The following is a 25,270-nucleotide window of genomic DNA, read 5'->3' on the forward strand; positions in this document are numbered from 1 at the left end:
CTCAGAGGCAAGCCAAATATGACCAAATATGCCCAAAGTCAGATTAGTCATTCATCATTAGACATAAGGATTTAGGGGCACGATGTTGCTCTTTGAAACATGAAAGGATACGACAGCATTGCACAGCTGTGGAATTTTAGAGGAACAAGTTAGTTTTAAATGTTGGCACGCTGTTTTAGGTCAAACTGCCTGAGACTGTGTGCAACACTGTGCTCAGTGTGTGCCTTTTTTATTCAACGACAAGTGGCACTGTTTCCCCCAAACAAACAATCATTGCATTACGTTTCAACAAACACTTCAAACTCTCGGTGTGTTTCGGATAAATCAGTGCCCCAGTTACACGTCTTTTGAAAATTAGAGATTCCATCATACCACTGTGTTCCACGGAAACAGACGATAGACGGCGACACTGAGGGAAAAAACTGGTGGGCAAAAACTGGTTGCGGAAGTCTGAGTTACGTTGGGGGGTTACGTTTAAGTTGATCAGTCTTCACTTCCTGTACAGTGGGACATCCCGCTGCATCAGTGTCCGCCGTATCCATGGTGAAACAGTCTCTTTTGACATTTATTTGAAACACTGCGTCGACGCTAAATACCTAGGACAGATATGCGACTTTACTTCAGCTTGTTTACGTCCAGTATGTGAACGCTGTTCTGAATTAAAACTTGCCGTAAAAAAACGTCGGTACGCTACATCTGTTTGTCCATGGACATGGAGCCTGGAATCACGGTGAATCGAATGTGTTCGTAAGCGGGAACGAGGACAAGTTGGCAACATCTTGGCTACATTTCTGTTCTCCTACCCTTTGTAGCATATTTCAAAACAAATACTTCGGAAGGATATAGAACAACCTGGCAAAATGGGGAAATATCGGAATCTATGTTTATCCGTAGCCATAATATTGTCCTGTCTCAAACACGGACTTGCATTCAACCTTGATATTGACAAACCTTCTGTATTCTCTGGTCCTCGAGGGAGCTATTTTGGATTTTCTGTGGATTTTTTCAAACCGAGTAACAGACAGTGAGTATGGCTTTATTTGTTGTTTAGTACGTCCGCGTCACGTTGTGTAGACGGGTACAGCTGAGCGAAGTCACAGAGTGAACTATCTCGATGTATGATACATTGTTGCAACCATGGGAAAATGCCCTACATCCACTGTGGGATGGATTATCCAATTCTAACACATTCAGAGTGAGATTGGCCAGTTTGAATAGTTATTCCTTCGTTTATCAATTTAATAATTTTGTAATTTGTTATTTTATACCCTTGGTTCACCGTATATTTAGGTTAAGTTGTCTATGTATAGGCTATATTTGTTTCATTGTGTGTCATTTTTGTGGCCAGATTAAATGTTCTTATAGGTGCCCCAAGAGCAATCGTGTCAACACTGTCAAACGTGTCAGAGAGAGGCGCAGTTTACAGCTGCCCCTGGCAAACCGGAGATGGCTGTAAGCAAATACTATTTGACAATTCGGGTAAGTTCCTACACATTGTTTTAAATGCCATATGCTGGTAGCACATGTTTTGTCTGCGAGAAGTGAAGCTCTTGTTTATCAGTGCTGCCGAAGTTAAACTGTACCTTTCATGGCCTTTGTGTTTTTTTTAATGTTGTGAATGGTGCTTCAACATGATGGATTCCCTTTGTTATGTTATGGGGCATGTATCAGTTTTGCTCCAAATCTTTTCAATGGGCTGGTAAGAGTAGCTGTACGGATTGGAGGAGAGCAAGCAACAGAGACAGACAGACAATGTTTTGTACTCAAGTCAGGGCTCATCCTGGAATGTTGACACACTGTCACCCTCACTAATTAGTCCTGTATGGAGGGCTGCAGAAAGGAAAACAGCTGAAAGGACATTACTGAGAAAGATGCCAGATACTGAAATCTCATTGGAGTGACAGTTTCTTTTTTAGATGCATTTCTTTATCTCGGTAGACTTGTCTTCTGTGGCATGAACCATCAATGCTATAAGCCAAGGCTTTGAATCAGTGGTCCCCCCCCCTCGAGAGTGGTATTTTACTGAGCAACGAAGGCAGAAAATTTAATTGAGAAACGATGAAACGGTCCTTTAATGACATAAACAAATCATTTAAGTGACCTTGTTTTGATTCAGTGAACTGCTGTCATTTATCTAGAAAATGAAAAGTGAAGCATACAAGCTTCCCTTTCGGCTCGTTCAAGGTCTCATTGATATTCTGGGTCTGTTCACAACAGACTTGGTTTAAACTGAGTGCTCTGAGCCAGTCCAAGTCTCTTACAATAGCACAGCACAAACTCATTCAAGTGGATTATCTCTTGGCATGCTCAAAGTCTTCACCAGGCAAAGGGTTGTGTTCTCTTCGCCATCTATCAGAGCCCTTAATGACAGCATTCTGTTTGCACTCATATAGTCTTGCGTATTCTTGTCCTTGTAAAAAAAAATCACAGAATACCGCTATTTTCAGCATGATTATAACATCCAGTCCTTCTAAATCACAGGCTCATCAGTCCTATTTACGAAAGTCAGTATAATGTGGATAGCGGGTTTTCTAAACGTTACTGCTGTAAGTTTTCATGTAAACACTATTGTTTGCTCCCTCAAGGGAGGTCGGTGCTGCACCTAGCCATGATTTTACTGTAAGTGATGACTGAGCCACAAAAGGGCCCTTTGTGCCAGCAGATCTGCTGACTGCTAGGGAGGCAGACTCAGCCTAGATTAGAGTGGGGCTCTGGGGGTGTCGAGGTAAACACTGTAATTACTTAGTGCAGAGGAAAAGGAGCTGTTTTCCCTCTCACTGACAAGTCTGAGCATAGCACTCGCACAAATCTATTGTTTTGGCTTTGCTGGGCTATCTGTTTGTCTTAAGAAGGAACTGGTTCACAGTTCCACGACCTTAGTTGTGTGTGCGCAGAGAGAGAGAGAGAGAGAGAGAGAGAGAGAGAGAGAGAGAGAGAGAGAGAGAGAGAGAGAGAGAGAGAGAGAGAGAGAGAGAGAGAGAGAGAGAGAGAGAGAGAGAGAGAGGAGAGAGAGAGAGAGAGAGAGAGAGAGAGAGAGAGAGAGAGAGAGAGAGAGAGAGAGAGAGAGAGAGAGAGAGAGAGAGAGAGAGAGAGAGAGAGAAATTCACATACGTGTGTTAGTTGGGTTGGTGAAAAGACAGGCAAGAAGAAGGTCAACATTTATACTGTAGTGCTTACTTTTTAGTGAATATACAGATGGAGGGCCTTGTCTTACGACCAGGTTCAGCGGATGGCTGGGCTTCTAGTATTTAGATTGAGCATACCAACAAAGAAGTAGAGACGGATAACAGTGGACCACACTGCCTTGTATTTCACTTCCTAGTTTTATACTTTGTTCATACTGCACTGCAGCTGCTGAGAGTGGGCTCTGTTCGTTCAGTTGTATGGCAGCGTGGGCACACACCCACACACACCTACCCCCCCCCCCCCCACACACACACACACAACCCAGGGAAATCCCCACCTCACCAAACGAGACGGAGAGCAGCTGGACAGTCACTTCTCTACCACCCCCCCAATCACTTCTCCCCTCCTCTCCAAAGTACAGACGGCCAATTCCAGGCAGGCTGCTAGACCTGTGCTAACGCAGTCAGAGAACCCTAAGGGGGTATGAACATCATCTTAAATATATGAGTGAGAAGCAGGGCTCTGTACAAACCCGCTCACCCTGGCTAAGAGGCCACTTAGAATCTGAACACTTTCCTTTGCTTCTTGTTGTTTAAAAGATGTCTGTCTTTTCAGCCTCTTTACAGTGACGGGTGATCTCTTTTACTTGATGTGGATCTTAGATCAGTGATATGCTAATTGGCTCAGTTTGGCAACTGTTGCGTGCCACGTTGGCATTCAGTTGACCTGCCTTTAGTGTAAGCCAGGAAGGGTCTGTAAGTGGTAAACCTGCCTTTTATGGTATAGGAAGAGGGCCTCCGTCTTAGTTAGTCTGAAGTTGCCCTGATGGCCTGAAGGCTTCCTGATGACTTCCTGATGACTCAGAAGCAATATGTTATTGAATGTTCTCTGACTGCAGGAGTCAGCTATGTCATCAAAACATGAAGTCGTCACCCGTTGTCATTTGTTTTCTGTAAATGATGATGCAGATGTTGTGTTCATAGATGAGGAAGGAATTTTAAAGAGGCAGAACTTTTTTACGTCCTGTTGCTGCATACACAAAGATTCCATACACGGCGCCATTCAAATTGAAATATTAAAGACGTAATTGATCACTGCCTTTTACTTGATCCAAAACGACAGCACTAACTTGCTGACAAATTGATCTCTTGACATCTTGAGATATGATTGATGCCTTTGTAGAACAAAAGGTGGAGAATAAGTCGGGATCATACAGGACCTATTAATAGATTCAGCTGTCTCTCGTCGAGGGGATGCATTTCACTTCATAAGCAGTCAGGGGTAAAGACAAGGGCAACACATATCACTTCATCAGAGAGAGGATGTTCCAGAGAGATTTTGGCCAGGAAATCACATGTTTACTGCACAACTACTGATGTTTCAGTAATGTCACTGTATTAAAATGACCTTGATGTTCTTTTGATTTGCTCATGTAGACAGTCTGTCTTTTGTCTCTGTCATAGATGATCGGAAGAATGAAAACAACCAGCAAATGGAGTTCAAGACCAACCAGTGGTTTGGAGCTACGGTGCGATCCGCTGGGGATCATATTTTGGTGAGTTTGTTTTACAACGGTATGCTCTCTGGTCTTAGAGACACTGGCCGGGAAGCAAGGGGATGGTTGTCATCCCAGGCGATAATCTCTCTTTATTTGGTTCTTTCTCGCTCTTTCTTTCTTTCTTTCTTTCACATTTTCTGTTTGCATTTAATGGAGTGTCTTTTTGTTCAACTTTATTGTTTAGTGTCATACTTTTTTCTCTTCTTCTTCTTTACTCACTCAGTCAGTCAGTCAGTCAGTCAGTCACTCACTCACTCACTCACTCGCCTTTAATTTGGTGAGCATCAAATTAGGCCTTTAGTAGTTGTGACCTTGCTGAAGCTTTGTGAAAAGTTTGTCTCTATCTTTCAGGCCTGTGCGCCTCTGTACCAGTGGAGTACCTATGGTCTTTCAGAGAGGGAGCCCGTCGGAACCTGCTTTCTGAAGAAAGGAACAAGTGTGGTTGAATACTCCCCTTGTCGCTCAAGTAAGCTGACCAGCTCAAATAATTCATGTCCAGATCTGGCATTAAAGGAACGGAAGACTTGCGCTGTCAGTCAGATGATTATGTATAATCTTTCCACAGTGGTCTGTCTGCCCGTGAAAGTAGCTAGGAGTCAGAGAATCATTGTGTCATCTGACAAGCTAGATGTCTTTGTTGTTTGCACTTCTATAACTCTAGTCAGATCTGTGATTTAGTGCTTTATAAAATAAACACAAGTGACAATATATATCTTTTCAGATCAATCTCCTCTTCTTAAAACAACCGGAACTATAGGCAATAAATAAGAACATTGAAGCTTTGACATCAAAATATTCCGAATTCTTACTTTTCTTTTTAATCACTCCCCAGATTTCAACTCACCAGAGGGACAAGGTTTTTGTCAAGCTGGATTCAGTGCAGATTTTGTGAAGGTACAAACGGTTCAGACCCAGTAATAGCTCATCTAATTTTACTGGCCAATTTTTTTTTTTACTTGTTTGAGCGTCTTCGGTTCTTCCGAAAATAAATGAGCATGGTCTTTGTGGTCACCTTTTAAAGCAAACAACATCCGGCTGATGTGTGTGATGTGTGAACTAAGAGTATAACTGAATATGTCCTCTTTTTCCTACAACAGAATAACAGAGTTGTTGTCGGCGGACCTGGCAGCTTCTATTGGCAAGGTAACTAATGTAATTGCATCACTTAACCAGGTTTAATATTTAAGTGCATTAGCTAGCTGGGAAAACTAAAGAAGTGCGTGGACTTCAGTAAGAGATGAAGCGTGTTGTGAAATTGGGAATCTGTGCTGTGTTTTTGGCAAAACAGCTGATGGTGTTTCGAAAAGCAAGACTTCTTTGTTCAGTGGGCAAACTGGTTTCCCCCCCTGTGTAAGGGCTGGTTGTTAATGTGTAGTGTTTGTCTGTCTGGTCATTCGTTTAAAAAAAAAAAAAAATAGAAATAAATGAGAAAAATCTGGAGGGCTGCGTCTTTTTGGAAGCCAGGCAGAGAGTGAGCTTCAAAAAATTGTTACAGATGGAGGAGCTCTGTGTCAATAAATAATTCACTGATTCACAGGCTGTCTTCCCGACACAATTTTCTTCTCTTTTCCCTTAAGTCACTCTGTCTGCCTCTCATTGGCAAAATAGTACTAAAAAAGAATGACTGAAAGAGTTTACGGCTTGTTGTAAGCCCTGTCCTGAGGGTGTAAGAAGGCACATTTCTGCCAGTGGTGAAAACAGGACAGACAACCTTGAAGTGTGGTCTTGACTTTGCAGCGCTAGCTTTTGACATCTCGAGAATTTGCTAATAGTATGTGTTTGTTCACATGCTGAGTAAGCCTTTTCCATTGGGATGTGTGAGGTTACCGAGAGCGAGAAGGAGAGTGAGGTAGGATGGAGAGAAGAATCAGTTCCCTGACGTAAATAGAAACGTTTTCCAGTGTGTTAAAAGAATATTTGGCTGTCTGGTACATAGGAACTGAGGCGTGAAGTGTAATGAATAAGCCCTGCTGGGAGCAGCTTGTGCTGGTGAATGCTGGGAGCCTGCCGGCTTGGCCTGTAGTGGACTCATGCCGACATGTCCTTAGTCAGAGCAGGTTCAGGAAAAAACCCTAGTGAGGGAGAAGGGGCACACAGTGCAGCTCTGTGTTCCCAAATGGAGCGCTGACGTCTAAACTTAATGCTCCAGACAACTGCATCATAGTTTGATTCATGACTGTGTTTTGTTTTTTTGCCTTTCAGTTGTTACTGGGGTGCCATGATGGAATATTTCAGAATGCTGTTCTTAATTGCAACCTTGCGTTGGTATTTTATATTGACCGAACCCCTTCTGTGATATGTTTTCAGTTATATGAAAATACAGAGCCTAAGAGCTAGATTCAGGTTAAGACACTTGTCTGCCAAAGGGGGGGGATTTGTTTTCACACGCCCATACAGAGGTCATACATAACATCATATGGTTTCCTTTCTAAGCTGCACAAGTTGTCCTCTTTAAAACCATTTCTTTTTTGTTGAAATCAGTCATATACTTGTTTCCTTCCTTCAGGTCAGCTCATCTCTGATGACATATCGGAAATCATAGACAAGTATAACAACAACTTCTACACAACGTACAGCGGTCAACTAACCACCAAGTCAGCAAGCGCCCAGTATGATGACAGCTACTTAGGTAAGGCTCTCTTCTGCTAATATCTTAGTCGACACCCTTAATTCTGAATCTCACAGTTGCAATCATGCTGTTTTACAATGCAGTGACTGCCATTATCTGAACATCAGCACAGGATGTTAAAATGACTGGTTAATCTGATTCAATGACTGATACATCTGATTCAAAATATTTTTCATCCGAGCTCAAGCAGGCTCGTACATGCTGTGTGGTGTAGTTAGTGCTGTCGAGTGCCAAAAAGAACTCCCCAAAGAGCCTGCTGATCTTGCTCTCTCTCTTCCCCTCCCCCTCCCCCTCCAAAGGGTACTCTGTAGCAGTGGGGGACTTCAATAACGACGGGGACGAAGGTGAGTGTATACGCAACTGCTGATTATTCTAAGACCCCTCAGGTGTCTCTGTGCACACATTCATGCCTTCATCTCTCCTGCCTTAATGCAAGAGACCAGCCTGCGACTCGGCATGTTTCCTTAGACCATTACACTACAGTGCAGCCCAGTGGGAAAGAGCTGCATTGTCTTCCTTGTGTGGCCGTAACTATATTTCTCAGATACCTCGTCACCTTGTGGTGTACGTCTAGTCCATGAGAGCACCTCATGACTGCTATGAGCTATTCATTATGCGCTGACGGCACTGAGATGGTGGGGTGTGTGGGCTTAGCCCTAAATACAGGTGTCTGGCATTGCCCTAGCCCCCACAGTTAATCCTCCAACTGAGTGCCAGTGTTGCTCAATGGAGGCATTCTTTGGTTTAATTTACTGCTTCTCTTCATACAGATTACATTACTGGAGTGCCCAGAGGAGAAAAGGCCCTTGGTTATGTAAGAGCTCTATGCCCTTTTAATGAACTGTACATCAAAAGCACATACATATATGGTGTGTTCCTTTCAGAAAGGTTAATTCCTACTTATTGTGTCTTCTCAGGTTAACATTTTTAATGGGAAGAATATGGTGTCTATGCTTAACTTCACTGGTGTTCAGGTAAGCTGTGGGCGTTCATCTACACTCATTTCTAAGAGTGCATATCCCCCCCACACACACACTCACACACTCCACACTTCCTAGATACAGTATGTCCAATCAGATCCCTCCACCTGTGTCATGTGATGTGGGTGTGATGTGATGGCACTCTGCTGACAGCGTATCGGAGGTCGCTCCGGCATGCATATCTTAACAGAATGTCCCCTGTGGTCGCGGCCTAGTTTTGTGTGGTATTTGTTTACAAGCCAGGAGTTCATGTCCTAAATCCACTCCCACATCTGGAAGCTATTGTGAACAGCATTCAGAGGTTTGGAGAAGGAGAGAAAGAGAGATGGAGAGAGAAAAATAAATGGCGAGAGAGACAGAGCGATGGAGAGGCAGCGGCGGAGGATGAGGAGGAAGAGAGGAAGTGCTCAGTCAGCACAGGATGGAGGCAGAGTGCCCAGACCTCAGACCCAAAATCTGATTAGATGCTAGCATAGCACACCGCTAATCTCTCTCTCTCTCTCTCTCTCTCACCAGAACTGGTTTGTCCCTTAGAGATAGAGAAATAAGATTTCCCTGCTTGTGTGAAAGATAATGCTGTTTTCGGAACATGGCGGTTGCTATTATGACACTGGTTTCACACAAACACATTGAGGCATCTAATTGAAAAATTCCCAGCAAAAACTTGACCATCAGTTTGGCCTGATATGGCGAGATTCTGACTCTCTGACTGTGGCGTTTATCCTGTTGCACAAGAGGAATCTTATTTCTGCAGCCTCTCTCACCACCACCACCACCCATTTTCATTTCTAATTCCGGTCCTGACGCGCACACACTTCTCACACATAAAAAAGAAAGAAAAGAAAAAGGGGTAAAAAGAAAACTGTTAACAAGCATATAAAGCTGAGGCCTCTCCTCCTACCCTGCAGTAAAGCCAGTCAGCCACTGGAAAAGGGAGCTGGGCTCGTAGCCTGTTTTGTACATTGAATGGCAGGGTCCTGACCAAAATGTGTGTATCCATGTCGGGGGACTCAGCAGGCTGCCTTTAGTTTGCATATTTGGGATTGATCACCCACACAGCACGCAAACAGAAAACACCAACCGGCGATAATGACAGAGGGAATTGGGCTCTTGGCTACAGCTGCTGGAATGCTGTGTGTAGAGTTGTGTTGCCCTGTGCTGGTTTTGCCCTGTGATGGTTTACTGTGTTTTTGGTTGTCTCTCATGACCATGATGTTTTCTTTGCTGTGTTTATTATCACAGATGGCTGCCTATTTTGGGCATTCGGTAGCGGCTACTGACATTAACAATGATGGGTAAGCGATGTCTTCACATACCAGGAGATTATGAGTAGCGCTACTGAGAGCAGTTACCTTCATGCTGTGTGTGAACAATAGTCTGGAAATGTGCAGAGGCTGAGTAACCTTTGGAAAAGCACCATGATAATGTGAGGGGCCAGAAAGTCCCTGTTTGTTTTTCTTACTTTCTCTTTTTCTCTCTTTCTCCCATCTCTCTTTCTTTCTGTTTCAAACTCTCCTTTGTTTTGGTTTCTTGCTATCTGTTTCTCTCTCTTTCTATTCTTGTCTCTCTCTCTCTATCCCTCTTTCTTTCTTTCTTTCTTTCTTTCTTTCTTTCTTTCTTTCTTTCCTTCTTTCTCTCTTTCCCTCCCTGTCCCAGGCTGGTGGATCTGTTTGTGGGAGCCCCTCTCTTCATGGACCGTGGCTCCGACGGGAAGCTGCGAGAGGTGGGGCAGGTGTACGTGTACATGGGCAAGGGCGCCTTCACCTTCCTCAGCCCCCAGAAGCTCACCGGCTCCGAGATCTACGCCCGCTTCGGCAGCTCCATCGCCAGCCTGGGGGACCTGGACCTAGACGGCTTCAACGGTACAGCGCTGGGCAGTTGAAGAGCAGTTTGTGTAGTTTACCTAGAGGAGCAAGACTGCACAGACGTTAGACTATGATAAATAATTTTCACAATGTTTTAAGGGCCACATTATTTGTTGGCCAGAAAACAACAATGTCAACAAGTTTGGCATCTATAGGCAGGAGAATGTTGTTTATCTACGTTTATTTATTATCTACAATATTTATTTATCTATCTACATATAGGACATAAAGGATATTTATTTATCAACATTGCTAAAGGCCCCGTCACACCATGACGTTCTGGTCAACGTTCTATGATGTTAGAGGAAACGTTGGTAATCGTCCATGGTCGCTGGAATTGCGCCAGAAGAGCTTTGTGTGAAAGCTGGTGAACGCTGTAATCGTCGGTAATCGTCGGTGATCGGAGGAGAACACTGGTCCAAAAAAAAAGTTTTGAACATGCACAAAAGTTCTCATGGAGATCAGCGTTCTTCAACGTTTCATTTAAACGCTGGAGAACTTTCGTGGAACGTTTTATTAACTTTGCACGCGTTTGGCTATCATAGTCAGTCGTTGGGTAGGGTAGACTGAGTACAGTTGATGCACCCGAAATAACTTATGTGCGCAGCAATCCTGAGACGTGATTTTTAGTTTGGACATGTCTACTAACGTCCTCTTTGATCCAGGGAAATTTGAGCACCTAACCCATCTCTCGTAGGAAGATATCGGCGAAAGTTTTTTCACCAAGGGAAGATCTTGATTTTATCATGTCCCTTCTACAATTAATATGTTATTAACCATACGTGATCAACAAACGCAACTTACATCATTGCAAACGTTATTATGTGCACTATAAATCTACATATTCCATGCTATCATGTCATGCAAGGTCATTGCATAATCTAGCGAAAAGCGGAGTGGAGGGTATATATGCTTGCTTGAGCCCAGCATGAAGTAGATGTACTGAACTTGAACATAGCTGAGCACTGTTATAGCTGGTGCTGTTCCATGGCAGATGGATATGATATGAAGACTCTTGTGACATGGACAATGTGTGTGGATGTGTTGATGTTTTCTAATAATAAACATTGAGAAACACAAATTTAAACACACATTTATTTTAATAACATAAACCCCCAGGAATAACGCCCGTTATTTCGTAAATCACAGTAATAATAACAGTAAATCTTCGTCCGAAGACATTGCTAGTGAAAGAGGCTTTGTATTCTTCTTACTTTCAGCAGGATTTATCATCTTCTTACTTGCAGCAGCGCTAGTAGCAGACACGTCAGCACACGTTTGTCGCGCACAAGTGACACGTCACAAGTCGCGGTTACATGCTCCTCATGCGTGAGTCCCACGTTAGTAGTCATGCGTCAGTCCTACGCTATTCTTTCATTAAGTCACACGCCAGATGTGTCCACATCGCCCTAGAACGCTCGAAATTGAACGATTAGAAAGTTCAGAGAACGTTGACCAGAACGTCATGGTGTGACGGGGCCTTAAGTAAGCAAGTAACTTGGCCTACTCATTCTTGAATACTGTTACCTAAAATGTTCCTGCAAACTTCCCAGAATATACAGATTTATTAGGTTTATAAGGTTTATGCCTTTACTGTATGTTGCCTTAACCTTCACTGTATGTTCCTGGGATGCAAATATCCAATGAATGAATAGATGCAAAAGTAGATTTATGTAAAAATGTGTCAGGTAACACACTCAAGCCACACATGAATGCTTTGGTACTAGGCATGAACGAGCATTCATGTGCTTGGCATTAGAACACTAATGTGTCCCATTTCTGTGAATAAGAGAGCACTATTTGGTTAGGTGCACAATCCCGTAATTCATCGTTTGAAAATACATCATCAGAGCGTGGGCAAGATTAGCTGTGTGAGCAGCCCAAATAAGGTGACTCACGGCGCAATAGCGCAAAGCCAAACATTGCTATCACCTCCTGTGTGCCGTGTGAGTTTAATGTTGGATTAGGTGAGCACAGGCCTCTTAGTCACTGGGTTTTGTCTGCTGTTGGAGATGTCAGTGTTAGAGCAGTGACAGCCTCTGACTCATATAAAGGGTTCATAACGCCCCCTTTCCATTTTGTGTGTGTGTGTGTGTGTGTGTGTGTGTGTGTGTGTGTGTGTGTGTGTGCTCAGATGTGGCCATAGCCGCCCCCTACGGAGGACCGGACCACCAGGGTCTGGTGTACATCCACAACGGCAGGGCAGCGGGGCCTGAGCTCACAGCCTCCCAGGTGCTGGAGGGCCGCTGGGCCTCCACCTCCATGCCTCCCAGCTTTGGCTACGCCATGCACGGCGCCACAGACATCGACCTGAACGGATACCCAGGTGAGTAGTCCTGATGGTTGCATTGAATTGAAATACTGAAACATGTATGTCGTTACGCATACTCATTACAGAATTTGAAAAATTATGATATGGCGTAGTGAGATGAATGTAAAAGCGTTGTTTCAGATTTGTCAGAAAGTATGATAACTTGCATAGACACCCACTTGGACAACACACACATACTTACATGGAAAGAGCTCTGGTAAAGTATTTATGTAAACTGCCAGAGTGATATATCTGTTATTCCAAAAATGTAACAGAAAGTGAACTGGGTTTTTTCTGTTAATACAAGTTCTGTTTGTATGTGAAGCAATGGCTCAGCACCAGGTCTTCTGGGGGAGGAGGGGGGTAATCATTCTTACTGTAGGCTTGAGCCTCTGTTTTGTTTGGCTCTGCGTAGCCTCCCTGCTGAAATGCTTCATGGCTGCTTTCTCGCTCTCTCTCTCTCTCTCTCTCTTTTGCTGCACCGACAGACCTGATTGTGGGCGTGTTTGGCGCTGACAAAGCTGTTCTTTACAGGTACAGTACAGCATGCATTTTGCTCGGTTCACTTTGAAGTCACACATGCGTTTGATAAACGTTTATGTTCTGGGGGCCAATAAAGCCATTAAAAGGTGTGTTAGTTTCATCAAAAAAGGTTTCCCACCCGGTTTTTATGTGCAATTAGTCTGCTGTTAATCCAAAGCAGTGGCTAGGGGGTTTCAAACAACCCACTCAGCAGAATGCTTTGCCCTTACACTCTCCTAACATGCATCATAGAAGCCGTGTATTGATTGACACACAAACTCTCTGAGGCCTGTGTGCTTTTTGTTATCTGCCTGGCCTAGATTGATTTGTTTGCGAGTAGGCCTGCTTTGAAAGCTCATTTGTCGATGTACAAGCAGGCTTTATAGGTTGTGAGGGAATGTTTACTACGTTATTCACTTTCACTCTCCCTCTCTCTCTCTTTCTCTCTCTCTCTCTCTCTCTCTTCATCTCATTCTCACTATTCATCTCCCTCTATCTTTTCCTCTCATTCTTTCTCTCTATCAATTTATCTCTCTTTCTTTCTTTTTCTCTCTCTCCCTTTCTCTCTTTCTTTCTTTCTTTCTCCCTTTCTTTCTCACTCTCCATCTCCCTCTCTCTCTCTCATGCTCTTGTTCTTTCTCTTGCCCTTCTTCATCCCACTAGGGCTCGGCCAGTCATCAGTGTAAACGCCACCCTGGACATCAGCCCTCAGATCCTGAACCCAGAGGCCCGGAGCTGTCAGCTGCCTGGCACCTCCACCTCAGTGTCCTGGTGAGGCACCCTCACATCACTGCCCCACATAACTGCTTCACATCACCAACCACAGGCCTCAGGACAAAGATATTAAGATCCTGTCATGTTCAATTTGTGTCTAAATTCTTTAGAAATTCACACACACCGTACTCTTGGTTCCGTATCTTATGAAGTACTCCCTGCCTTGAATCACATGGACCAGCTTTTTTCTACTGATGCTACTTTCTAGTCTGTGCGACAAACTATTGTGAAGTAATCCGGTTTTGAAATTACATGAAATTTCAGCCGTCATAAACTGGATAGCTTTAGATAAATCTATCTCCACACACTTATTATTCTTGATAGAATTAACATTTCCCACGAAGTTACTCATAAAGCCGTTATTGTGTAGACGTGAAACAGGCAGGACTATCAAATGAAAGAGTGGAGCTTATGCTTCAGAAATGACGCTAGTAGCTTGCTTGTGGAACAAACCAGGTAAGATTAATCGTCTTTTCAAGTCGCAATCTTTGGTCATTTCTTCATCCATTTGCACACCTCTGCGTTATACTGGAAGGGAAACATGAACAGTAGTGCTCACACTTTCAGATTATGCTAGTTGCTAATATGTGCAACGAAGTATTGTGAAGTAATCCGGTTTTGAAACTAAGGTTGGTGTTGTTGCATAAAACAAAAGTCCCTTATAACATTTCTGATAATACTATTTTGCATATACACTACCAGTCAAAAACTCAATTATTCAAGTTTTTATTGAAATGTATGCAGTTTAATTTCTTGACGTACTCTGAAATGAAAGCATAGAAAAAAACAAAAAAAAACAAACACCAAACATTTTTTTCATAAATAATGGAATAGTTCTGTTTAACATGATCTCATTTTTGACTGCTCAAGGTAGCCTCCTTTTGCTGATATAACACCAGAACACACTCATGCCCTTTTTTAGAAAGGCCTTCCCAACACCATTGGAGCGGTTCCCACAAATATGTTGCACTTGGGTTGGTTGCCTTGCTTTCACTCTTCTGGCCACTTCATCCCAAACCAGCTCGATGGGCTTTAAGTCTGGAGTCTGTGCTGGCCATTCCATGACCTAGCACTACAGCCCACACTAACATTACTGGATCATGGTCTTAACCCAACCCAAGCATTAGTCATCTTTAAAAGCACCCGCATCGACTCTGAGATTGGAGGGACCGCTTTGTGTTTTTCGTGTCTCGACAGGATGATAAGGCCTAGGAGTAGATGCCCATACTGCCCAGCAAGCCTGTCCCCTAGAGTGTGAATAAAGGCTTTGTGCTCACAGAGCTCTTATCAGGATGTATCAAGATGGATTTGGCTGTAATGCGACTCCAATCCTGATCTGATAAGGGTATTAGGTTGACTATTCAAAAATAGCTGCGCTGGAATGGAGCGAAGGTGAAGAGGTTTATTGTGATTTAGTGTGGAATAACAAATGCCGAAAATGATGAGTTGCCTGAGGAAACGTATTCGCACTGTTCAGACCCCTGTGTTTTGCAAACAAATATCTGTTCACAGATGCACCGTGGTTTTGACAGATCATGTTTCAGTAACCTCACAGAGGTTGTGTTCTTTTTTTTTTTTTTTAACTCACCATTTTATTTTCTCTTTCTTCAGTTTTACAGTGAAATACTGCCTGAAGGCAAGTGGAAGAGGTGCCCCATCCAATTTGAGTGAGTATAAGAGTCTAATATTTTTTTATGGTAAACAATCTCCTTTGAAAAATGCATCCAATTCAGGTGAAAATGGGTCACATGTAACATCACTAAGGTATTTTGCCACAGTTTACTTTGCAAATGGAAAAATGTTTCTCTCCTGCTGCCAATTAAGGCCATGTCTGCAGGCTAACTGTTAGCTCACAGTGTGAGAACAGCAAACTGTGTGGCAAGCAGCCCTCATAAATGCTCCGTCCGGCTCTTGCTTTGGGTTTCACACGAGCCTAGTGCGTAATGACTCCCAGATACAAGGCTTTGCTGTCTGCAACCTCACAGGCGACGGGTTTGATTCATTTCTCTCTCTTTCAGCCCGTTTGAAGTTGCTCGTCCTTCTGTTGGAGCCGTGAAAGCCAAACAGACATGCACTGTTGTTTCCTTCCTTTTTTTAGGTGTGTGGAATGATCATTAGGGTGCCAGTCCTCGAAAGCCCAACGAAAGGTTGGGTGTACTGACAAACAGAATCATATCTGATTAGAGAGGGAAGAGATGGATGTGAAAGCGAATGTTGAATTCAGTGGGCCCAAGTTGAAACTAAAATACTTGATCCTTTTTTTTTCGGACAGAGGAAGGATGAATGTCAAGGAGGAGTGTTTTCTTTGCACCCCCCCCCCCCTCACCAATAAATGTGAGAGGGCCCCTCATCCCCCTCTGACCCGGGACCCCAAGCACATACACCCCTCCACACACACACACACACACACACACACACACACACACACACACACACACACACACACACACACACACACACACACACACACACACACACACACACACACACACACACACACACACACACACACACACACACACACACATCTCTGTTTGAGAGAAGGGTGGTGTCAATGACAATGAGGTCAATCAGGGTGTGGGGAACAGCTGGGCCTCATCTCGCAGATCCTCCGTGTCACAACCAAACAGTCGAGAGCTAAGCCAGACCAACCCAGCATCGCCAACACTGAACGACTCAGGAAATGGCCACATCACCCTGTTCTGCTGACCTTGTGTTTTTTAGGAAAAAGGTTCCGCTTGACCCCAAGCCCTGTTTTTCATGATGCCTGCATTCTAGCTCCTTAGCTGTCGCTTTCATCTGAAGGGAATGAGTGGTCAGGGCAAGAATGCATCCCTTGTAAGGAAAGTTGATTTAAAACTGTTGGAGTCTCTAATTGACATGCTGCGGTCCACAGAGACCCGCACCCAGATATGATCCAGAGGGCCATGGGGATGGTTAGGGTTTCGCGGATCGACTTCAGGCCAAGCCGTAGTTTAAATCCTGTTTATCTGAGTCGGGAGTCAGGTTATCTCTGCAGAGAATCTTAATTTGCAGTTCAAATTTGACTCTTAACGCCTTGTGTTCCGCCCACCCTCTTATTAGACTTCCAGGTGGACATCGTCCTGGACAAGCTCAAGCACAAGGGGGCGGTCAAGCGCGTCCTCTTCCTCCACAACCGCCAGTCCCAGTATTCCAAGAACATGACCGTGTCCAACGGCCGAGCCCCGGGCTGCGAGGAGCTGGTGGCCTACTTGATCGTGAGTGTTGGAGCCCAATCCTCTGCCCCTGCTAAACTCATCTCCCATGCCTCAGGGCCCACTCCTCCTTCCCTGTTTGTTATCCTTGGCCATCCTTAATATGTGAATATGTTCCCCCCCCTTTTTTTTTATCCACTGTATGTGTAGTGTTGCTTAACTCTTCCCAGGCCTCCTTAGTACTCTTTCAACATAGGGCAAATAGTTGTTGCATTGCTGTTGCACACAGAAATAAATAAACCCTGGAATAAATCAAACATGTTTTGGACAGTGGTGACTTTAAAGTTGTTCTTGAGAGGGGAAAACAGCAAGAAAAAAAACAAACAGCATCTCTGTTAAGAAAGAAGAAAAAAAAAAAAAAAAAGAACTGAAAACCCATAAATGGAAATAGTCCACCGCGTTTGTTTGGTGTGAAGGCAGGAGTTGGAAATTCCCCAGGCCTGAGGTCAGTATGAAGCTAACTTCTCTCTCTCTTTCTCTCTCTCTTGCTGTCTGTCTTCTGCAGGATGACTCAGAGTTCAGGGATAAGATCACGCCCATTGCTGTGTTCATGGAGTACCGGCTGGACTACAAGACGGCTGCAGACAAAACTGGCCTGCTACCCATCCTGGATCAGTCCACGCCTGCCAACGTGACCAAACAGGTACTCACAGCAGTGGTGGGCCCAGGACCTTATCGGCCTCAGTGGCTGTGTGGGGGATTAACTGAGGACATGGTTGATGGCTGTGCTCTGTGTTGTGGCTGTGCTGTGTGTGTGTGACTGTGTGTGTGTGTTTGGGTGTGGACTGGAAGGATGGGCGTAACCGTAGCTGCTCTAAGTCGCCTTGATGCTTGACACTATGAAGTCAACAGCGCCTGTCGTAACACTGCCAGTTTCCAGATGTGATTAATTAAAAGCCCCTGTGAATATGCTAGAGATGGATGCACTGTCAAAGAGAGAAAAATATATCAATTCAATTTGAATAATTTAGAAAAAGAAATTATATTTTGCTTCAATAAATTGACAGGCCAGTTTATAAGTGTTGCGACAAACAAAACCTCACTTGACTTGAAGTGCTGTACTTACAGCGATGTCTGTTTTCCCTTATTTTCCAGGCTCATTTATTATTGGATTGCGGGGAAGATAATATCTGCAAACCAGATCTGAAATTGTCTGTGGTGAGGTGAGTCAGATGTGCCAGTCTGAGGACGACCCAGAATAAACCACTTCCTTTTCCTGCTCGAGTCAGACAGTGGTCTGGTGCCTCCTATAGCCCAGCCTAGTGATGACTAAACACAGTCTGTCTGTGCCAACTCAGCTCAGTTCCACAAGATCCATTATCGATGAACAGAAAGGAGAAAATACAATCACTACTTAGATCACATAGTTCACGACTTTGACGCTTAGAAATGAATCAGACTTTGTTTTTGCTCTGTGTGTAGAACTGATTGTCAGACAGTCTAACAGAAACTCAGTCATCATGACTGTATTAGTATTAATTTCACGGTTCAAAGTTTGGTACTAGTGTCCGAGCCAGACCGATGGGTGGGAGGTGAATGTGACTAAACAATGCTGTGTCTCTGTCCTGTGGCAGTGACCAGAAGCAGATCTACATTGGTGATGATAACCCCCTGACCCTCGCCGTCACCGCAGACAACAGCGGGGAGGGGGCTTACGAGGCTGAGCTCCACGTCATCATGCCCCCGCAGGCCGACTTCATCGGGGTGGTGCGCAACAGTGAGGTCAGTCCAGCCACACACACACACAGGAAACCATGGCAACCCACCGCAGCTGTGGAACAGTGCTCTTGGCTCTTAGCTCTTGGCTCTTTGAGGTGGGATTGTAGTTGTGGTTGAACGTGATTGATGTTTTTCTTTTCTTGTTCTCGTTTTGGCTCGGCTCGGCTCGCCCCGTCCCGCCCCTCAGACGCTCTCCAGGCTCTCCTGTGCTTACAAGAGAGAGAACCAGACCAGGATGGTGGTGTGTGACCTGGGAAACCCCATGAAGGGCGGCACAAAGGTGAGCGTGGCTTTGCTGCCTTTGTGTGCTGTTTTCTTTCCTCTATTTCAGTGCACTTTGAATCTTTGTAATGTGCATTGTGAACGAGATGGGGGCTGTGTTCGCAACGCACACAATTTACTCACGGTTGGATTAACAAGCTCTGCTGAGCAGACAAAAAGGCTCTTGAAGTTAACACCTTTTCCATCATGCGTCTAACAAAACCTCAAAGGTTAGGCTGTACATATTTTAAAGAGGGTACTCGAGAAGAGAAATAGACAGAATTCCGTGTACGTCTGGTGCAGCAAATGCCCCAAGCAAAGTTTACCGTCTGAAGCAGCCGCTCCAATGCTGATGCTGCAGTTCACCTCAGCGTGTTAAAGAGGTACCGAATGCGGTCGAATTGGCCCCTGGCCGAGGCTGTGTGCCCGTGGTGGCCTGGCAGTGTGTCAACCCCTCTGGTGTTCTCTAGGTCGTGGCCGGGCTTCGCTTCAGCGTCCACCAGCTGTCAGAGCAGGACACCTCTGTCAAGTTTGACCTGCAGATCATCAGGTACTCGCCGCCATCTGCTCTGTTTGAGGAGTACTTATTTAGTATGTATAATAATAGATATTATTTTATGAGAATATTATAATAACAATAATTATTATTGTATACAGTTTATCTTGCACTGTTAACTGGGTTATGTTTGTCTGTTTGTTAGTGTTAAGTGTTAATGCCACTCTCCCTCGATTGCTCTTTGAGGCTGTAATATTTTTACAGTTCCCCTTGCACACACATCCAGTCCCCCTCTGTAAATAAACACGGCAGTAAAAGCTTGTGGATAATCATTACACTGCCTGATGATGATGAGACTCTGACTCAGAGGCATTTTAATTACACATGCCCATGTTTCCATTTTGGTCCCGCTATATCTTCACGGAGCTCCGCTCTCAGTCAATCTGTCTTTTCACACCAGTCCCCGAGGGGAGGGGTGGGGGCGGAGTGGTGGTGCTATTTTCTGTAATGTGTGTTGATGATGGAGGTGGTTCAAGGCACTTAGACTTCAAAGAAAGGAGCTAAATGTTAGCAGGAAGCTAGCCAGTTATGATGACCTTTACCATTATGAACATGATATCTTTACTGCTGGTGATGTTTATGAAGCAGTGGTGAGGTTCGTTCCGTGATTTACTGCCTTGGTAGGTAATTTCTGTTAAACTCATTCATAGAAACCAGCAGAAGCAGTGAGTGAGTGCTAATCTGGTGAGGAGAAAAAAATTCTTGTGTGTTCTTCCAGCTGTAGGGTGATATTTCTTTCTCCCCAGGTTCACTATGGAGCAACAGCGCCATCTTGTGTTTAAGGACCAGGCTCAATTATTTAGACCTCTTTAGGCATCTGTGTTTTAATAATGCTTGTCCTTTTGTTGTAGTTCTAACCAGTTCAACAACACCAGCAACCTGGTCTCCAGTGTCACGAAGCTTGCCGTCTTAGCCAGAGTGGAAATAAGAGGGTGAGACGGTTTCTCCAGAATCAGCGTTTTATCTTGTGAAAGGGGTGAGCGGTGATCTCTTCTGTCTGACACTCCTCTGGTCTGTTTCCAGTGTATCTGCCCCTGATCAAGTCTTCCTCCCCATTGCCAACTGGCAGCCCAAAGACAACCCAGTGCTGGAGGATGACATTGGTCCCCTCATCCTCCATGTGTATGAGGTCAGAGAAATACTCTCTCTTTTCATCTCATCCCAAACGAAATGCTTTATGTTAACCATAAAGCCTAATGTTTGGAGAAGGTTTTCATCTTATCATATACTAAGTAACGACCGATTGTTTTTGTTCTTAGCTCCGGAACAAAGGCCCAAGCACATTCAGTAAGGCTATGTTGGACATCAAGCTCCCTTACAAGTACAACAACGGCTCTCTGCTCTACATTACCAAGTACACGGTGGATGGAGCCATGAACTGCAGCACGGACATGGAAATCAACCCTCTCAACGTCTCTGTAAGTGTCTTCAACGTCTGCAAGAGCAGGGTGCAAACAACCTGAAGGTCATGGGGTTTCATACCCAAGGAAGACACATGAAGTGATTTACTGATGAATGTAAACATTTAAGTTGGTGACAATCTATTTCTGCAGTGCGCTGTTAGTGTTTTTAGATAAAAGCATCTGCTAAATGAATGAATATTAACACATGTGAATGAATGAGTGTGCAATGAGTGCAGGCCATGCAGATTTACAACAGTAAGTCTCCTCTTCCTCCTCAGAACCCCACGTTTTTGGACAAGAATGTCACGGTATCCAGTGGAGACCGGTCGGAGAGCAGGAACCGCAACCACGTGCACCGCCGTGACCTGGAGAGCAAGCAGATGGAGGGGGACCTTGAAACGCTGGTACTGTCTGAGCTCACCTGCTCCTCCACACCAAGATCGCTGCTGCCACCCCATTCAGTTATCACATTATAATGTATAATAATAACAAATACATATGGAATCATATGATGCATAGATTGAGAGTATGAATCCATGTGCTTATATCTAGTTACTTGGCATGGATTTATGCAGATCAGATTTACAGATCAGAGATGCTTTACTGAAAACACAATGATTTATGGAAGTTGTGATCTGCTGCATGGACCTGTAGGACTGTGACAAGGCCAAGTGTCTGAAGATCCAGTGTCGGGTGGGGCGACTGGAGAGGGGACAGAGTGCCATCCTCTTCATCCGCTCTCGGCTTGGCGTGGGTACCTTCCTCAAGGTGAGATGAGATCTCTTGCGCGTGCCTCGCTCTGGTTCCATTCTGGGCTGTAGGGGATCTGTAGGGGATCTGGTGTCTGACCGCGGGTGTTCTCTTCCATTTAAGGCCGAGTCCCAGAACCGCTCCTACATCGTCAAGTCCTCAGCCACTTTCAATGTCATTGAGATGCCCTACAAGAACTTGGTGTCTGAGTTTCCATCCAACAGCACGGCGGTGAGTATGGTTGTGAGGTTTCTACATAACAATGCCTTCGGTGCTGTGTGACAACAAGAACTGAAATGGCAACTTGAATTTCAAATATGTTATTAGGTACAAATAGGGAAATATTTAACATAAATGTATAATACACCAAGTGTCATTAGTTTTGCCTTAGTTGCTTGCTTAGCAGATTGAACTGTGAACTTGTCAGTGGAGCATGCCCAGGGCCTTATGTGCTTTGGCTTTTAAACTCTTTCCTTTACCACTTTTAATCCGTTGCATTTTTTAATGCCTTCAGGCAATGCAAGTTGTATAATTTAAGTACAGATGGTTATCTCTGTGTTACAACTCATTGACTGAGACAGATTTATTCTCTTTCATCTTCATATTATGTCTAAAAAAGCAAAACTGCAATTTGCTCCTGTGATTCAGTGCCGTTCTAATTGAGTCTGATCCTCTATTCTGAAAATCGGAGGGAAAGACACTCAGATAGGATCTTGACCTATGACCTGGTGAATGTAGCAGTGCTTTCAGTGAGTGAGAGACCCTTCCATCTGTGCCTCAGGTGAACCTGGCCGTGATCTGGGTGAAGACAGACTACACCCAGCCTGTGCCAGGATGGGTTGTTGCCCTCGCTGTGTTGGCTGGCCTCCTCCTGCTAGCCCTGCTGATCTTTGTGATGTACAAGGTAAGGCATTTGTTTAAGGGTAGAAACGACGTGTAACTGTAAGGTCAAACATCTAATTCATGCACCACTGTAGTGTCTCCGTTCTGTCCGCTAATCTTATTTTGCCTTCCTCACTTATTGTATGTTCCATCACAAGTGACTTTTAAGGGTATGCTTTGGATATTTACCCCTAAGTAGTCCTCGCCGCTTGTGGGTCATGCAGTCCTAAACAAAACTCACCACCTCTTGTCGACCAGACGAGTGGCAGAATTCAAACAGTGGCGTGACCTTGTGTAACGCGATACGTGTCTTTCCCCCTCCCCCGCACCTCTAGCTGGGCTTCTTTAAGCGAGTGCGCCCCCCTCAGGGAGACTGCACAGAGAAGGAGCAACTGCAGCCACTGGAGAACGGCGACCGCAACACAGAGGCATGAGGGGCCGTCAGAGCACTGTGTCAACGCCACATCTCCAAGAATGAACTGGGAAATGTCTTATGGGGACCGCCATAAGACAGAACTATACAGTTGTGTGTGTGTGTGTGTGTGCGTGGGTGGGTGGGTGGGTGGATGTGTGTGTGTGTGTGTGTGTGTGTGTGTGTTTTGTGAGTCACGTGAGTCACGTGGCCAATTTGAAAATCTTGGGACAGATTGACCCATAAATGCAGTCCTTTGCCAACTTTGGCTGTGCATACGCAGTACTTTCAATTGTGGACACTGGAGGAGTGATTGCTTTTGGTCTAGACTGCTCTGATTCGTGTGACTGCCACAGTGCTTACAACAGGGGGAAAACCCAAACGAAGAAGTGCTGAAACCTTCAAATGCAGTGGTGTTCATGTCTTTTGACTGTCCCTCATACTGGGACGAGTGCCAATCCTGTTTGACTGTGCTTCAACAAAACCTGCTGGTTAAATCTATGCATATTTACTGCACTGACTTTCATGAGATTCCCTTGGCAAATGTAGTTGAAATATGAGGCGTTTGAATAACCATTGTTTACACTGTTAGTTTGAAGCAATAGAGAATAAATAGGTCTTAACTCTGTAATAAATGTAGTGTCAAATGGATTGGGAAATTTGCAATAATCATGTACCTTGAATAGCTACTGCCATATGCTGCTTCAGGTTAATAATATGCCAAGAAGGAGGCCACTTTAAAACCTTGGTTTCACTAAACAGTTTGACTCCTCTGTTGTGTAGTAATTTAAATTCACTCCTATTTCATTTCCTTTTTTTTTTTTAAATATAATTTTTTTTTTTAGATGAAATGTTTAAATTAAATTATTGTTATTTTGTCTTTCTTCCTCTGACTTTTAGGTGGTGGAAATAGAATAATTTCATGGATTACTTAAATTTGTATTTTTAAAATATGGTTTGCATTTTTTACTATTCTAAAATATAGGTACTACATTCACCATAAACGTATCACTCCATCTCATCGTAAATAAAGTCTAACACTTTTTTTATTTGTATTTCCAAACACTCTCACTGTCACAACATTGTCATTTCAATACAAAGACTCAAGTCCAAGGGCATAGTGTGAAGCTGTTGTGAGCTCTTGCTTTAGGAGCAGAAAGTACAATAGACCATCACTGCATAATGGAAAGTATTTTACGGCGAAAACAGCAGTTCTTCACAACTATAATAGTACTGTAAGACTGAATACAGTCTACCAGTCTAGCTTGAGGTTTTTTTGTCAGTCTGCATCGGTCTATTTTTTTGCACATTCTTCATGGCTGTCAACACATTTCTTCACATATTGCACATATAGAAGTCTTCTCACTTCCTTCAACAGTATGACTTCACCATTTTAAATTACATTAACCTAAAGAAATTGACTAGATCATAATGATCACATGATGAATACACGATACTTGTAAATCACAATTTTTGTAATATGATTGAACTTTGATTTTATTTTGTATATGTATATAAAGATTTTTAATTCAGTCCTGACTGTATCCCTCCACCAACATGTATAGAACAGCTCAGTTTGAAGTGTTAAAATGATCCGTTTCCACATGTGGAATAACTCAACAAAACCCTGCAGTCACTCCAGTTTGTGAATTTGTATACTGACATTTGGTGGGCGAAATGGGTTAACAAGGATAAACTGTTAGAATTTCAAGAGGTATCAGATATACTGTATTTTCACCAGTGCTTCCATTACTATTAAAATACGGATGTGATAAATATATGTTTGAGTGTGTTAATGTATATATGTATAGGCTCTAGTTGACTCTGGTTATAGTTATATGGAAAGTATATGAAGTTGAATGTCCTAAAAAAATATTGAGATATATATGGCATTTTATATATTCCCCATATAACATTTATCCATTATGATATATATATACTTCCCATATTTTGTTTTTATCTTTTTGTGGGATATGTATGAGGGATTTTTGTATTTATCTTTGTTTTATCAAAGAGAAATACCCGAATTAGTCTAATTTTTGTTGGGTGAACAGATAGAATTGTCAGTAGATAGGTAGGTAGATCTTGCAGTCTAAGTAGATAACCTATAGGCTAGCTGAAAAGTCAAATTGGCATTTATCTTCAGTAACAATCAGTAATAATCAGCTTCAGATGCATAGCAAAATACCTCAGAGCTGTCAGTGTAACAACAGGCATACCACCAACAAATGTCCAGACTTTTGACTGATACTTTACAACGGCAAATCAATTCAGCCAGTTCTACAT

The 25,270-nt window shown here is 43.7% G+C and overlaps 1 protein-coding gene across 1 annotated transcript; it reads left to right on the forward strand.

Moving 5' to 3' along the window:
- The first annotated feature begins 432 nt into the window (after positions 1-432).
- itgav (integrin, alpha V) lies at positions 433-24,760 on the forward strand. Its single transcript, XM_012834030.3, has 30 exons — positions 433-1,024; positions 1,349-1,479; positions 4,590-4,681; positions 5,036-5,150; positions 5,517-5,578; positions 5,782-5,827; positions 7,191-7,313; positions 7,613-7,657; positions 8,084-8,127; positions 8,231-8,287; positions 9,536-9,588; positions 9,950-10,155; positions 12,293-12,484; positions 12,958-13,003; positions 13,655-13,762; positions 15,377-15,432; positions 16,850-17,004; positions 17,507-17,644; positions 18,097-18,164; positions 18,576-18,723; positions 18,908-19,000; positions 19,452-19,531; positions 20,389-20,469; positions 20,561-20,666; positions 20,797-20,955; positions 21,219-21,344; positions 21,595-21,708; positions 21,814-21,921; positions 22,472-22,594; positions 22,908-24,760. The coding sequence occupies exons 1-30, from the start codon at positions 861-863 to the stop codon at positions 23,004-23,006; spliced, it is 3,138 nt and encodes a 1,045-aa protein (XP_012689484.1). The 5' UTR covers positions 433-860; the 3' UTR covers positions 23,007-24,760.
- The last annotated feature ends 510 nt before the right edge of the window (positions 24,761-25,270 follow it).

This window comes from Clupea harengus, chromosome 2 (assembly GCF_900700415.2).
Source record: "Clupea harengus chromosome 2, Ch_v2.0.2, whole genome shotgun sequence".
In the NCBI taxonomy this organism is placed as follows: Eukaryota; Metazoa; Chordata; class Actinopteri; order Clupeiformes; family Clupeidae; genus Clupea; species Clupea harengus.